Here is a 15,963-nt window from a genome sequence, read left to right as displayed (position 1 = left end):
AAATTTCTTGCTATTTAGTAATACATATTATAGTTTTCTGCTTTTAAGATTTTCAGAACCAGCAATATACTGGATCTGTTCAAATATTAAAATAATTATTTTCTGGTCTATCTATGAATAATATTTTCATGATTATTCATATTATATATATAACACACCTGGATAATGCATTAATACTTCATTTTAATACAAGCCAAAACACAGACTTCTCTCACTTTTAAGAACTTATTTTCTCTTTTTATAACTTGAGCATTTATGTTTACTGACATTATGATAAAATAAATGGTTTCTTAGGAATCAGTACTAGCTTTGTTTCACAGTGGGTTTCCTGCAGCAGAAGCTATTTTTACATGGATATTTATTATATTTATTGAAATTTTGTTAATGAAACAAGGAAACCCATATAAATTCCAAACTATTTTATTTTCATTAAGTGGTGGCAAGATTAAACAAATTCTTCTATTTCAATTGCATGGCATTTAGTTTTTAACAGGCAGTATACTACATGATAATTTTGATTGATTCAGAGACATGCCTCTTCAATAAATACATGTTACTTTTAAACATAAATGGGCTAATCTCATATAAACTATAAAATCAACATCTACAAATAAAACAAACTATTTATTCATCACTATATTTGTACAACAACTAAAATACTTGTAAAATTGGCATCTTGACCAACTGATGTCTAATTATAAAAATGAAAATGGTAAAAACACAACATTGTCAATAAATTTCAAAAGAAAAGAAAGCCAAACAATTTATTTATATCCACAATCATATTAATTTGGATCTTTTAAAAATCCATTTAATCCAAAACATGAATTAGGAAAAGTTAAATTCCTATTTATTGCAACTTTACAAGGCTTGAGTGATTATGTTATGATTGATAACAGATCCCAGATATACAACATTTTCAAGATATCTGATTTGTTTTCAATTCTTCAAACATATTAAGAGAAACTAATGTTAAGAAGGGGGGAAAAGAAGCCTATATGGCGTTTATTTTCAAAAGCACAAAATGTGTGCCCAACTCAGAATAATACTGTTACATTATGTAATTGAAGACTGATAAATATTAGAATGAAAGACTAGAAATTTGATGCACCATGAACAAGATTGATGAATTCTCTTCATTAACTGTGTATTTACATGTTTAATTTAATCTTACAAAAGAGACATGGCACTTATACTCTTCAAAAATAATATATTGAAAAGAAATTTACTCAAATGCAAAGTTTTAGAACACATACGATATATTGTTATTTTCTATGAACAGAAATAATGTAGCCACAAAATATTTTTGAATCTTTTATGCTTCAACAACAAACCATGTGTAATTACCAAAGATGAAAAGATAAATTATGGCAGTATTAAAAATATTTACATATTAATAAACTATATTATTACATGCCCTGCTGTATAACTTCATAAAAAATTCTATTTCCTGCTTATTATGTACAAAATGATAAATAATACTATTTGATCTAAATAATAAACATATACAACTATAACAGTTCTTTAAGATTCATAACAGCAATTTTTTAAATGTTTCCATTTACGACCCCTTAAATTATTTAAAAAAATTCTAATGACCCATCTCTGTTCATGGTCATCATGTTTGTTTAATATCTGATCACAGCCACAGCACTTGATAAATATACCCAAACATTTCGGCAAAGTCTGAATCTCCTAACTAATTTTTTTTTAAATATGACAGACTGAATCACACTTTGCAACAAAATATTTAAAGATGATGCAGTTCAGATAATATTCCTAAATCAGACAATCAAATCTGATATATCAAAAAGACAACAAGGACTTTTAACATAAATTCAAAATGATTACTATCAATAAATTTTTTTATAATAAATTTTCCATAATAGTTAAATGGCTATGAACATAAAGCAATCCCCTTTCTAAGCTGCTGAATACAAAAAGAAGCTGATTCAATAAATATGCACCTGATATGAAATATCATTTCTAAATAACAATAACTTAATAAAACTAGTAAATTTACATCTAACTATGTTAGGGAATGATGAGAGACTATATACATACACTTTAAATGCTATGAAATATTTAAATTCTAAAGGCCAAAACAATTTTATTATAATATCCTGATTTCCACATTAATTGTTGATAGTCTCAAACTAGTTCTACATAAACATGCATCTATATTAATAGACAAAATATATAAAACAGGAATAGATGAACAATACCTGAGGAAATATGATAAAGTTGATGGACTCCCTCCATTTTGTAAAAGCAAAATTGTATCAGGTATTTTTCCGATGTTTATTTCTTAAGCCAAAGAAGAGAATAAATGCATCTGAATTAATTGTTTTAAAAAGAAATTTTTTTAAGTAAATATTAAAAAAAAAAAAATTATTATTTGAGCGCAATTTAAAGGTTTACTGTTTCAAGAAAGAGAACAAAATAAACAAAAAGTAATTCGATTTTGCATGTATTTAAATCAATATGCATTATTTCTGAAATTGAATTATCTTATAAAATGCTCTTTACCTTAATTAAGATTGATCCTTTTGACAGGGAAAACTTTAAAGAAAGCATAGCCAATGTGCAATGTTTATATATGAAAACTTTAATAAAAAAATAAACCTGTAATATAACACTCTGATTCAATATTTACCTAAGGCAGAAACTTCAATACAAACTATTCATAATGCAATTAATGACATCATGCAAATTATTAAAAATCTACACAAGTGTCTAAAATAACATCAAATAATATTAATCTTAACTTTGATTACAAAAATAAAATAATAATGGCCACCTAATGTTCTAATATCACAACCTAATATTAATTTTCTGATCAGTATCTTTCATGATTATGACTGAACTTAATATCTACTATCACATAATATTTCACACATAAATGCCAAATGTTGACTTCCTCTGATATTTCTTTCTATGTCTTATCTTTACCAGGAGATTCTCCTTGTGTGACTGTTGTCAAGGACTGTATATCTATTCCATATTTAGTGAGACAAGGGTTGTCCTTATCAGCTGCCTGGAGGGAACACCATTGTGCAGTTCTGGCCCTTCTTGTTAATTCTGACAATTCACTTATACTTGCTGCTAAAGCAAGAACATCTGAAATAGTTAAAGTGCAAGATGAAATAATTACATAACATAGATGTGTCATAAGGATTTCATTTTTTTTTTTTGTGGAAGATCCCATTCTCATGGTGAATTCCAGTTATGTTTTCTGTCTTTATAAACCGCAACATTAATGACTGCACATACTCTCCCTCACAACAGTACAACAGTGTATATAAAAAAAGCAAGCGGTTTAATTACTAGCTTTGAGATTTTAGTTTTATAGGTTATTCATATTTGTCCTACTGTAAATTCAAAAATTATTGTGTGCATTTATTATTGCAATTTTGTCATATTAGACTAAAATGCGATTTTTATTTTTATGATTTTAAGAAAAATCCTCCTTAAAGTCATAAGAATCGAGTGACCGGTGAAAAATAATGTTCTTCCAATTCTTGAACCAATGCATACAAACATCATAAACTTAGTCTTCTGTGCTCGAATTTATCATTTTTTTCGTGTAAATTTCGTATAATCGTCAATTTTTTTTTCAATCGGTCAGTGTTGTTGTGAAAATATGGCAGGTAATTAAAGTTCGTGTTTTGAAGCCGAAGTTTAACGATTGTCACCTGTTTGTCAACAATTGACAAAAAATAAACAGAAAAGCATGGAAATTGAGCACGTGTTTAAGGTCAAGGAACAGTAAATGGGCTATGTCACAGATTTCATTAAAATTTGGCATACAACTCTGGCTCGATGAACTTCAACTGAAAATCGAAAACATAATTATCTCAATTATCATTTGAAATATTACTGATTGAATTCTTACAAAATGGTGTAAACATTTGTATAGAAAGCACATAAAATCGGCGAAAACCCTTTTAAAATTTGTCTTAAAATCCCAAATCTGTAATTCTACTCCATAGATTTTTCTTAAAAAACTATATGTGGTTGATGCATAAATTTCCGTTATAATGATGCAAAATAAAGATAGGGTCACCGACTTCGTTCTTAAGGTATACATCATTTAAAGTTGCGTTCTATGTGGAAAAATCAAACAAAACGTCGAAATAATCGTAACGTTATCGCGTTGCAGGCCGTAAAACGTTGATTTTTGAAGTTTTTCACTACAAACAAGGTTACAAATTGAGTATTAGACAAAAAACGAAGTCGGTGACCCTATGATTATTTTATATCATTAAAACAGAAATATATGTGTCAACAATATATTGTTTTTTAAGAAAAATATATGGAGTAGAATTCGAGATTTGGCGTTTTCAAGACAAATTTTAGAAGGTTTTTCGCCGATTTTATGTGCTTTCTATACAAATGTGCACCCATTTTGTAACATTTCAATCAGTAATATTTCAAATGATAATTGAGATAAATGCATTATTTTTTCGATTTTCAGTTGTAGTTCAACGAGCCAAGGTTGTATGCAAATTTTTAGCAAAATCTGCGACATAGCCCATTTACTGTTCCTTGACCTTAACATAATAGTTTATTTTAAGAACATCTATGCGTATTGTGGTCACCGGATTTTTACGAGATAGGTCACACTGAGGTCATCTTGCATACGGAAAATATGTCGGGGGAATTGCTTGCTGGAAGGAAGCAATTCAAAAAAGGTAAACTTCTTCTAAATATGAATAAATTAAAGAATTTTCTTCAGAAAAAAGTATATGTACATAAGTTTTATAATGAAAACTATCCATTGAGTTATAAAAAACAAATGCATTATTTTTTTTTGATTTGAGGTTTCTTATGACTTTAATTTATATAAAACATTTCAAAATGTGAGTTTAAATTATTGCGTTTACAACTCTGTCGCATTTTCCGCAATTATAAAAACCTCGCATTTATTTCTGAATTTACAGTATTAGAATCATAATTATTCATGGGGGCTTGAATAAGTCGTGATTTTACCACAGATTATCCCTTCATGCTGATATTTTACCTCTGGCTATTGTTGAGGGTAAAATATTTGTCGTAAAGGGCCAATCCGTGGTATAATCACAATATATTTTCAAGCCCTATGAATTATTTCTTAATTAATAACGGCATGGATTGTGTGAACATTTTTAGAATGAAGTGGTAGGAATTTATCCTATAACTATAAAACAAATTTGTAAGGCATTACAGTTTCATGGAATAAGACGTTTAATCAAGTGAAAATAGAGATATGTCACACCTGACCTGTATGCAATTTTGATAGTACAATTGTTTAATGCATGGCTCTGGAGGCAAGGCCAAATAATCTTGATGGAAACAAGATATGCCCATGCTTCAACAACTGACTACCAGATTTTAATGACTTACCCTTAGGGTTTTCCCATAAAAAGTGACCTCAACACATACTTTAACTTGTAAACCATGAAAAATCATTGAAGAGTGAATAAGGAGACAGGGCAAAATAGTCTCCATGGAAATCAGATGTCTCAAGCTAATACATCTGGCTTTCAAATATATATGGACTTACCTGAAGTTGTTCCCCTTAAAATAATAAAAAAAAATTTTAAGAATTTGTCAATGCAACTGCTCCAAGAAACAGTGTGCGGGTATAAGTCTCACCTCCAGTTGACTTCGGTTGAAACAAAAATTTACCACTCAGAAACAAGAATTTCCTCAGAAAGCAGAGTTTTTCCAAACAGAATGTAAAATTGAGTTCATACAGGGTTTTTTCATTTGTGGTTCAATTAGGACATTGAAAGTGTATTGAAAATAAATAAGGAATGATAGATATCACACAGAAAGATTGATTTGATAGAATGGTGCAAAATGTTCCTGGTAAACAGTTTACACAATATTTATGCACTTTAAACTTTTATCTAGTACCTTTGTCCTCTTGATGTCTAGGACCTCCATTCCTATGACGATTTGTGGCATTAACAATCTCTTCCTTTCGTCTAGCTTGTACTTTTCTAATGCCTTCCAGCCATCTTTCCATGGCTGAATGGATGTTAGGATGAACTGTTATATTTCTTAACCTCTCCATTTTATCAATCAGTGTTAAAATCTGTTGAAATAACAACTAGTATATTAAAATCAATCCCTGAATTTTTACAGTTAAATAAAAGAACGGCAATGATCCCCTACGTTGCTCATATGTCATCTATTCAAAGTACAAGGGAAATAACCCAAAAAGTTGCTTCTTTTCAGTTTTGAAGGAATTAAATGATATATAAATATGAATTTCTTCCATAATGTAAAATAAATTTCAAATATATGTACCCTTGCATGTTCCTTAAATGAGTCTACTATGAGCCTGTCAACTCTGGAGGGATTGGATGGTAGCCTTGGAACAACTATATTATTCATGCTCGATACTCTTTTTCCAGGATTTTGACGTGCCAATTCAGCCTCAGTCTGTAAATAATAATAAACAACAGTTATTAAATAAGCTTTGATATAAATTTCATATCAATAACACAAGAAATGTAGGTGTGCAAGTGCATACAATGCATTATCTTAAGTGTAACACATCTATCTTACCTACTATCTAAATATGCAGTATTCATACTAGTGGCCTATCAAAGTGATGAAGTTTTCAATACTTACTTTTACTTAGTATTAAGAACCTATTCCATTGGTCTGTATAGATATAAAAAAAAAAATGCCTACAATAACAAGTTTTAAGCTTTATATTAGGTCTGAGACCACAATTGTCGTCCCTTGATTTTCATTGTTCACGAATGTATTCCCTTGTGTGGATAGTGTGTTACTTGCCAATTTTTTTTATACCCCTTCAAAATTTATTTCTCTTTGTTTTGGTGCCTCAAATAGTAAGTCAAGGGATGAAATGACACTGTCAAAAGTGTAATGAATTTTAAAGTGAAGTAGTGATTTGGTCCAGTTGAAAAAGGTTAAAAATTAGCACTTCAGAAGCTGTCAAAAAGATTTCAAGACCCCTTTATTAACATAAAATTGTCCATATTTTGAGTTAGAGCAGATGGAGTTTTCTATAATTTTGATATAATTTGTTCCATAAGTAGTACAACACACTGTAAAAAAAGTTTTGAGAAAGCACAGGTTGGATTTTTTTAATTTGCATTTACTGTCTAAAAGAAATGCACTACGAAATAATTGTGGTCTCGGACCTATATGTGTTTTATGATTTGTTTTCAATCGTTCATCATAAATGTATAGGAGGTAAGATATTGATTGGTGTTTAGCAATCATGTGAAGATTGTGTCTATTCATTTTAAGTATGGAGGCAGGCTTATTATAATTCATGGTTAGTAGTGGTGTTACATCCATTTATAATCAAAGCGCGAAAGCGCTGTAAAGGCAGTTAATTACAGGTTGTGTGTATTTCTAGTCCAGTTATATCATTATCTTCCATAGAACAGAGGTGGTTTGTAGAATTTAAGATTTAGAGTTCTTTTGTACCTTAGTTCACCTATACATGTATCTATAGTCTACTGTTTACAGTATATTTTCTGTGCCTCGCCATGAAATGCATTTTTAGCCATGGCCTTGTCAGTTTGCTTTAAATTTATGAGTTTGACTGTCCCTTTAGTGTCTTTCGTCCCTCTTCTTTAGACATATAAGAACTTTTCCTTTTCAATATAAATAGACTATTTTTAATTATTGATTGTATACGCATATTCTATGACTCCCATAAAAAAATAGTTCACAAAGATTGACTAGTCTCTGTACTGTGTGTATAGCAAGATCATCAAGTAACATAATGGTAAATGTACATAGTAACATGTCAACTTTTTTGATGACCATACCTGCCAACTGTCAGTATTTGCAGAGTATTTCCCCCATGGAGCTCGAGGCTCCCAAATGGAAATTTTGTAAGAGCAATTTTGTCGGCTATTTAAAGAAAACAATTAATTCAACAATGGCTATAAGCTTGTTAATGCAAGAAGAAGCCAAAAACCACATTAGAATATATTTGAAGGGAATCCATGACAATCGCCCCATTAGCAAATAGCCCCACTTTTTCACTAACTCGCCCCACTTTAAAAAAAACCTGCCCCAACCTGGATTACCAAATCGCCTCACTTGTGAACTGCGTTAAATCCCGTTAATATTACTCCTGCCAACTCGCCCCACCTAATAGAAAACGATAATATCTAGATAAATATATTATTAACCAGGAAGAATTTAGTAATGCCAACTCGCCCCACTTATGTAAAAAGATGTTATCCCATTGTATATAAGTTAAATTCTGTTAATATAACTCTTGCCAACTGGTCCCACCTAATGGAAATCGGTGAAATCTAGATAAATATATTATTAACCAGGATGAATTTAGTAATGCCAACTCGCCCCACGTATGGAAAAAGATGTTATCCCATTGAATATAAGTTCAATTCCTTATATTGCATTATGATACAATTAACAGGTTTCTTTTCAATTGTTACGCAAATAACTAAGCTTCAAAACTTACATTTATTCTTCAGTATATATCAATAATAGTAATTAAATTAATTTTCGGTTTGTTTTTATTCTGTGTAGATTAGTTTTCATTAAAGTGGTGCGAGTTTTTATTTTTAATTATATATATATATATATATTAATCTAAAAATTACCGTTTTTTTATAAGAAGGGCGAGTTGGCAGGAGTAATATTAAACAGGGTTCTCGCTAAGGCGAGTCCATGAGTCCTGGACTCAACAAAATCTGTCTGGACTCACCATTTTCAAAACTGGTGAGTCCACAAATACATCAATATTGAAATATTTTGTATAAACTGAACACAGTTACCACGACTCACCGTGGCCAAAAATGACGAGTCCCTGGACTCGCCTTCAAAAATCCTTAGTGAGAACCCTGATTTAAAATGATTTAACCAATTTCACATGTGGGGCGAGTTGGCAGGAGTAATATTAAACATGATTTAACCAATTTCACATGTGGGGTGATTTGATAAATCAGTTTGTGGTGTTTTTTTAAAAAGTGGGCCGATTAGCCAGTGGGGCGACTTGTCCTGCTTCCATTTGAAGGCCCCCTTGAAGGTTTTGTATGACTATATGAACCATCTTTCACGTAAAACCCCCATGTGCATTTTGAAAAGTTGGCAGATATGTTTCTTACTCCAGGCAAAATCTACCGGTATGAATGAAATATGAATGAAAAAGAAGTTTTCAATTAAGGCTCTGTGGCCATAACAGCTGTCTCATTAGCATTTTAACCACTTCCCATATTTGCAATTAAAACAATAGAAGAAAATTATTCAACGCAAAAACAAAACTTACTTGTAAATATGAAATTCTCTTTACGGTATGAGTTTTTCTCCTTGTTTGAGATTGTACAGTAGTACCTGTAACTGCTTATACCTATTTCTTATTCACTTTTGCTTGATAAACTCACTAAATATCATATACATTGTACCACATCTCCTTATTTTTATATGCATTCCAATAACATGAACAATTGTAATTCAATTCTATATACCAAAGCAAAATGAACTGCACCACTTTCATTCACTAGTATACATCTTTTGGCAAAATACAAGACTTTGTTCTTAGATGACACAATTAATATAATATATATTTATTGATAAAAAAAAAAAAATTTGGTATACAACTCTTTAACGGTATAAAAAAAAGCACAGCTGTGTCATAAATTGTGAAATTTGTGCTGAAAACATAGACATTGATGGTATTTGAGTAATTCCATATGTGAAGCTCAACATTAGCTCGTCAGTTGGTGGTGGACAGTTATAGTTCCTTTCTGCAGGCTAGGATGAATGACTTTTCAGGAAAACCAATTTCACAAATCAAAACTTTCCTCTAGCATGTCTAGATTTCTCCTACAATATTCATCCAGTTTAGTTCTTTTGTTTTAATTGGACACCGTCCTGATTTTTAATTTTGCAAACCATTCAGTCTCTTGCTTGCAAATGGTGCATGAAAATAGGATGGGTATGGCAGTAGACAAGTCTCTTTAAAGTGGGTTTGTGCCCTGAAAAAAAGTTTTATAACTTAAGTTTAATTGAAACTTGTGCAACACGTATACCTAAATAACTATATAACATAGAAGAGAGCATCATTCGTGTCAATGTTTTGTTCCTGTTTACATTGTCATTGATATTTTTTCAGAAAGCCTGAGGCATAGCTCATGAATTCCTGTCATTAGACATTACATCCTAAATTAACATAATTACTGCTAGAATGATTATCAGTATGATATACGTACACTATCATTGTACAGCCCAAGTCTTCAGTATATATAATTGTTGCATTCATTCACTCCTGTGTTCAGTCGTTCAAAAATTTCTAAACATCAACAAATGAACTTTAATAACAACAAGAAAACACTAGAAAAGATACGTACATACAACCCGTGTTTAAGTGTATTTGAAAGAGAAATAAAGCTGGTTAAACGATGTAAAAAGGAGAAATATATCTGGTTAAACGATGTATAAAGGATGAAAAAATGTAGATATTGCATTATGATGCGTTCTACCTAATAGCACGTGGATATGTGTTTACATATTTAGACTTGACCCAGTATGACCCGTACCTTGTAGGTCACCGCCGTCGTTTAAATACTTGACTACAGTCGTGTATAAGCTAGACAATAAAAAGCTTAAGCCTGTACTATTTGTGTGAAGTAAATGTGTTTGTTCTGTACATTTAAATTGTTTTACCTGATAGCAAGAACGTGCATCTATCCGTTTCCTTCTCAATTCACTTTGTCAAATTCTTCGAGCTTCTTCAAAACATACGTATTACTGCGCCGGAAGTGAAAAAAATATGAGAAATCCTCGTAAAATAATGCTATTTTCAATTTTGTGGAATCCATTTTGTTATATTAATTATACAAAGATAAAAAAAGTTACGATTAATTATGAATTTGCATATCATTATACGGAAAGTTTATGGACTATTTTTTAAGTCGGTCATTTTGGCGGTAAATCATGTACACATACACACGTAGATTGGCTGGTACCCGATTGTAATGTTACACATCAAATATATCAAATAGCTAATACTCGGAACGTAGTACCGGGAACCAGGATAATACGTAGATAACATACATAACTAATACCGAAATTGAAAACGCTTTACGGTTTCTCGTTCATAAACCGAATTCCGCTTTGAATTATAGAAGATGCAATATTAATCATGTTCAGTCGACTTTTCATTGTTATATCAACGGCTGAACTAATTAAAGAATCTTTAGATGTCAGATAACACTTGAAATTGACCCGACCTCTTTCCACACGGAATATACAACTATTGATAGTTTGTAGTCAGGTTGACTGCTTATAATGCAAAAAACACACTTATAACAAGTTCTATAAAACGAACAATACACACTGATCGTTTCTTTAGTCCCCAATGTAAATGAAAGAAACAATCAAAGCGCGAAAGCGCTGTAAAGGCAGTTAATTACAGGTTGTGTGTATTTCTAGTCCAGTTATATCATTATCTTCCATAGAACAGAGGTGGTTTGTAGAATTTAAGATTTAGAGTTCTTTTGTACCTTAGTTCACCTATACATGTATCTATAGTCTACTGTTTACAGTATATTTTCTGTGCCTCGCCATGAAATGCATTTTTAGCCATGGCCTTGTCAGTTTGCTTTAAATTTATGAGTTTGACTGTCCCTTTAGTGTCTTTCGTCCCTCTTCTTTAGACATATAAGAACTTTTCCTTTTCAATATAAATAGACTATTTTTAATTATTGATTGTATCCGCATATTCTATGACTCCCATAAAAAAATAGTTCACAAAGATTGACTAGTCTCTGTACTGTGTGTATAGCAAGAACATCAAGTAACATAATGGTAAATGTACATAGTAACATGTCAACTTTTTTAATGACCATACCGGCCAACTGTCAGTATTTGCAGAGTATTTCCCCCATCGAGCTTGAGGCTCCCAAATGGAAATTTTGTAAGAGCAATTTTGTCGACTATTTAAAGAAAACAATTAATTCAACAATGGCTATAAGCTTGTTAATGCAAGAAGAAGCCAAAAACCACATTAGAATATATTTGAAGGGAATCCATGACAATCGCCCCATTAGCAAATAGCCCCACTTTTTCACTAACTTGCCCCACTAAAAAAAAACCTGCCCCAACCTGGATTACCAAATCGCCCCACTTGTGAACTGTGTTAAATCCCGTTAATATTACTCCTGCCAACTCGCCCCACCTAATAGAAAACGATAATATCTAGATAAATATATTATTAACCAGGAAGAATTTAGTAATGCCAACTCGGCCCACTTATGTAAAAAGATGTTATCCTATTGTATATAAGTTAAATTCTGTTAATACAACTCTTGCCAACTGGTCCCACCTAATGGAAATCGGTGAAATCTAGATAAATATATTATTAACCAGGATGAATTTAGTAATGCCAACTCACCCCACATATGGAAAAAGATGTTATCTCATTGAATATAAGTTCAATTCCTTATATTGCATTATGATACAATTAACAGGTTTCTTTTCAATTGTTATGCAAATAACTAAGCTTCAAAACTTACATTTATTCTTCAGTATATATCAATAATAGTAATTAAATTAATTTTCGATTTGTTTGTATTCTGTGTAGATTAGTTTTCATTAAAGTGGTGCGAGTTTTTATTTTTAATTATATATATATATATATATATATTAATCTAAAAATTACCGTTTTTTTATAAGTAGGGTGAGTTGGCAGGAGTAATATTAAACAGGGTTCTCGCTAAGGCGAGTCCATGAGTCCTGGACTCAACAAAATCTGTCTGGACTCACCATTTTCAAAACTGGTGAGTCCACAAATACATCAATATTGAAATATTTTGTATAAACTGAACACAGTTACCATGACTCACCGTGGCCAAAAATGACGAGTCCCTGGACTCGCCTTCAAAAATCCTTAGTGAGAACCCTGATTTAAAATGATTTAACAAATTTCACATGTGGGGCGAGTTGGCAGGAGTAATATTAAACATGATTTAACCAATTTCACATGTGGGGTGATTTGATAAATCAGTTTGTGGTGTTTTTTTAAAAAGTGGGCCGATTAGCCAGTGGGGCGACTTGTCCTGCTTCCATTTGAAGGCCCCCTTGAAGGTTTTGTATGACTATATGAACCATGTTTCACGTAAAACCCCCATGTGCATTTTGAAAAGTTGGCAGATATGTTTCTTACTCCAGGCAAAATCTACCGGTATGAATGAAAAAGAAGTTTTCAATTAAGGCTCTGTGGCCATAACAGTTGTCTCATTAGCATTTTAACCACTTCCCATATTTGCAATTAAAACAATAGAAGAGAATTATTCAACGCAAAAACAAAACTTACTTGTAAATATGAAATTCTCTTTACGGTATGAGTTTTTCTCCTTGTTTGAGATTGTACAGTAGTACCTGTAACTGCTTATACCTATTTCTTATTCACTTTTGCTTGATAAACTCACTAAATATCATATACATTGTACCACATCTCCTTATTTTTATATGCATTTCAATAACATGAACAATTGTAATTCAATTCTATATACCAAAGCAAAATGAACTGCACCACTTTCATTCACTAGTATGCATCTTTTGGCAAAATACAAGACTTTGTTCTTAGATGACACAATTAATATAATATATATTTATTGATAAAAAAATAAAATTTGGTATACAACTCTTTAACGGTATAAAAAAAAAGCACAGCTGTGTCATAAATTGTGAAATTTGTGCTGAAAACATAGACATTGATGGTATTTGAGTAATTCCATATGTGAAGCTCAACATTAGCTCGTCAGTTGACAGTTATAGGTCCTTTCTGCAGGCTAGGATGAATGACTTTTCAGGAAAACCAATTTCACAAATCAAAACTTTCCTCTAGCATGTCTAGATTTCTCCTACAATATTCATCCAGTTTAGTTCTTTTGTTTTAATTGGACACCGTCCTGATTTTTAATTTTGCAAACCATTCAGTCTCTTGCTTGCAAATGGTGCATGAAAATAGGATGGGTATGGCAGTAGACAAGTCTCTTTAAAGTGGGTTTGTGCCCTGAAAAAAAGTTTTATAACTTAAGTTTAATTGAAACTTGTGCAACACATATACCTAAATAACTATATAACATAGAAGAGAGCATCATTCGTGTCAATGTTTTGTTCCTGTTTACATTGTCATTGATATTTTTTCAGAAAGCCTGAGGCATAGCTCATGAATTCCTGTCATTAGACATTACATCCTAAATTAACATAATTACTGCAAGAATGATTATCAGTATGATATACGTACACTATCATTGTACAGCCCAAGTCATCAGTATATATAATTGTTGCATTCATTCACTCCTGTGTTCAGTCGTTCAAAAATTTTTAAACATCAACAAATTAACTTTAATAACAACAAGAAAATACTAGAAAAGATACGTACATACAACCCGTGTTTAAGTGTATTTGAAAGAGAAATAAATCTGGTTAAACGATGTAAAAAGGAGAAATATATCTGGTTAAACGATGTATAAAGGAGGAAAAAATGTAGATATTGCATTACGATGCGTTCTACCTAATAGCACGTGGATATGTGTTTACATATTTAGACTTGACCCAGTATGACCCGTACCTTGTAGGTCACCGCCGTCGTTTGTGTGTGAAGTAAATGTGTTTGTTCTGTACATTTAAATTGTTTTACCTGATAGCAAGAACGTATATCTATCCGTTTCCTTCTCAATTCACTTTGTCAAATTCTTCGACCTTCTTCAAAACATACGTATTACTGCGCCGGAAGTGAAAAAAATATGAGAAATCCTCGTAAAATAATGCTATTTTCAATTTTGTGGAATCCATTTTGTTATATTTATTATACAAAGATAAAAAAAGTTACGATTAATTATGAATTGCATATCATTATACGGAACGTTTATGGACTATTTTTTAAGTCGGTCATTTTGGCGGTAAATCATGTACACATACACACGTAGATTGGCTGGTACCCGATTGTAATGTTACACATCAAATATATCAAATAGCTAATACCCGGAACGTAGTACCGGGAACCATGATAATACGTAGATAACATACATAACTAATACCGAAATTGAAAACGCTTTACGGTTTCTCGTTCATAAACCGAATTCCGCTTTGAATTATAGAAGATGCAATATTAATCATGTTCAGTCGACTTTTCATTGTTATATCAACGTCTGAACTAATTAAAGAATCTTTAGATGTCAGATAACACTTGAAATTACCCCGACCTCTTTCCACACGGAATATACAACTATTGATAGTTTGTAGTCAGGTTGACTGCTTATAATGCAAAATACACACTTATAACAAGTTCTATAAAACGAACAATACACACTGATCGTTTCTTTAGTCCCCAATGTAAATGAAAGAAACAAAAACCATATCATACCATAAAAAGAAGAGGAGAAATTCGAACATTTCTGGATCTATTTCTGGCCAAAAGACCCCCAGCATGGATTGCGTATGAAAAGATGAACCTCATGACTTAAAAGTCAGGCCTTAAAGCACTGCCTTTAAAAACCATATCATACCATAAAAAGAAGAGGAGAAATTCGAACATTTCCGGATCTATTTCTGGCCAAAAGACCCCCAGCATGGATTGCGTATGAAAAGATGAACCTCATGACTTAAAAGTCAGGCCTTAAAGCACTGCCTTTAAAAACAACACAGGGTTGAGGGAAAATCTGAAAGGTTGTAACAGATGAAAAAATTGATGAAAGATTGAAATAAATTCATAAAATACATTAAATTTCAAAAGCTAACAAGTGAGAAAAATGCACAAAATCATTCTATTTTTGTCAATTTCTCAATCATTTGTTGATTTTGGGCCGTATATACTATTATGTTGAGATTTATTTGACTTAGCATTAAGTCTTTAAAAATTGAACCCAAATTGGGGCCCTTGTCATAATTAATGAATATGTCGAAATTTAAGGCAATATGTTGCCAAAAGTGAACCTCAACTTATAAACT

The 15,963-nt window shown here is 31.5% G+C and overlaps 1 protein-coding gene and 1 long non-coding RNA gene across 2 annotated transcripts in view; both read right to left on the bottom strand.

The window, feature by feature from the left end:
* Positions 1–247: 247 nt before the first annotated feature.
* LOC134707048 (uncharacterized) overlaps positions 248–15,963 on the bottom strand; it is a 28,917-nt gene continuing 13,201 nt past the window's right edge. Inside the window, exons 7-9 of the mRNA XM_063566531.1 lie at positions 6,298–6,432; positions 5,902–6,082; positions 248–3,120 (exon numbers count right to left, since the gene is read on the bottom strand). Of these exons, the coding sequence (XP_063422601.1) occupies positions 2,936–3,120; positions 5,902–6,082; positions 6,298–6,432 (501 nt within the window). The 3' untranslated portion in view covers positions 248–2,935. The remainder of the gene's footprint in view (positions 3,121–5,901; positions 6,083–6,297; positions 6,433–15,963) is intronic.
* Positions 11,376–15,637, bottom strand: LOC134707047 (uncharacterized). Its single transcript, XR_010105680.1, has 3 exons — positions 14,654–15,637; positions 13,322–14,023; positions 11,376–11,680 (listed from the first exon to the last, which is right to left on the bottom strand). It is a non-coding gene; the product is annotated as an uncharacterized LOC134707047 (long non-coding RNA).

This window comes from Mytilus trossulus, chromosome 2 (genome assembly GCF_036588685.1).
Source record: "Mytilus trossulus isolate FHL-02 chromosome 2, PNRI_Mtr1.1.1.hap1, whole genome shotgun sequence".
In the NCBI taxonomy this organism is placed as follows: Eukaryota; Metazoa; Mollusca; class Bivalvia; order Mytilida; family Mytilidae; genus Mytilus; species Mytilus trossulus.
This window is presented reverse-complemented; position numbering and strand designations above follow the sequence as displayed.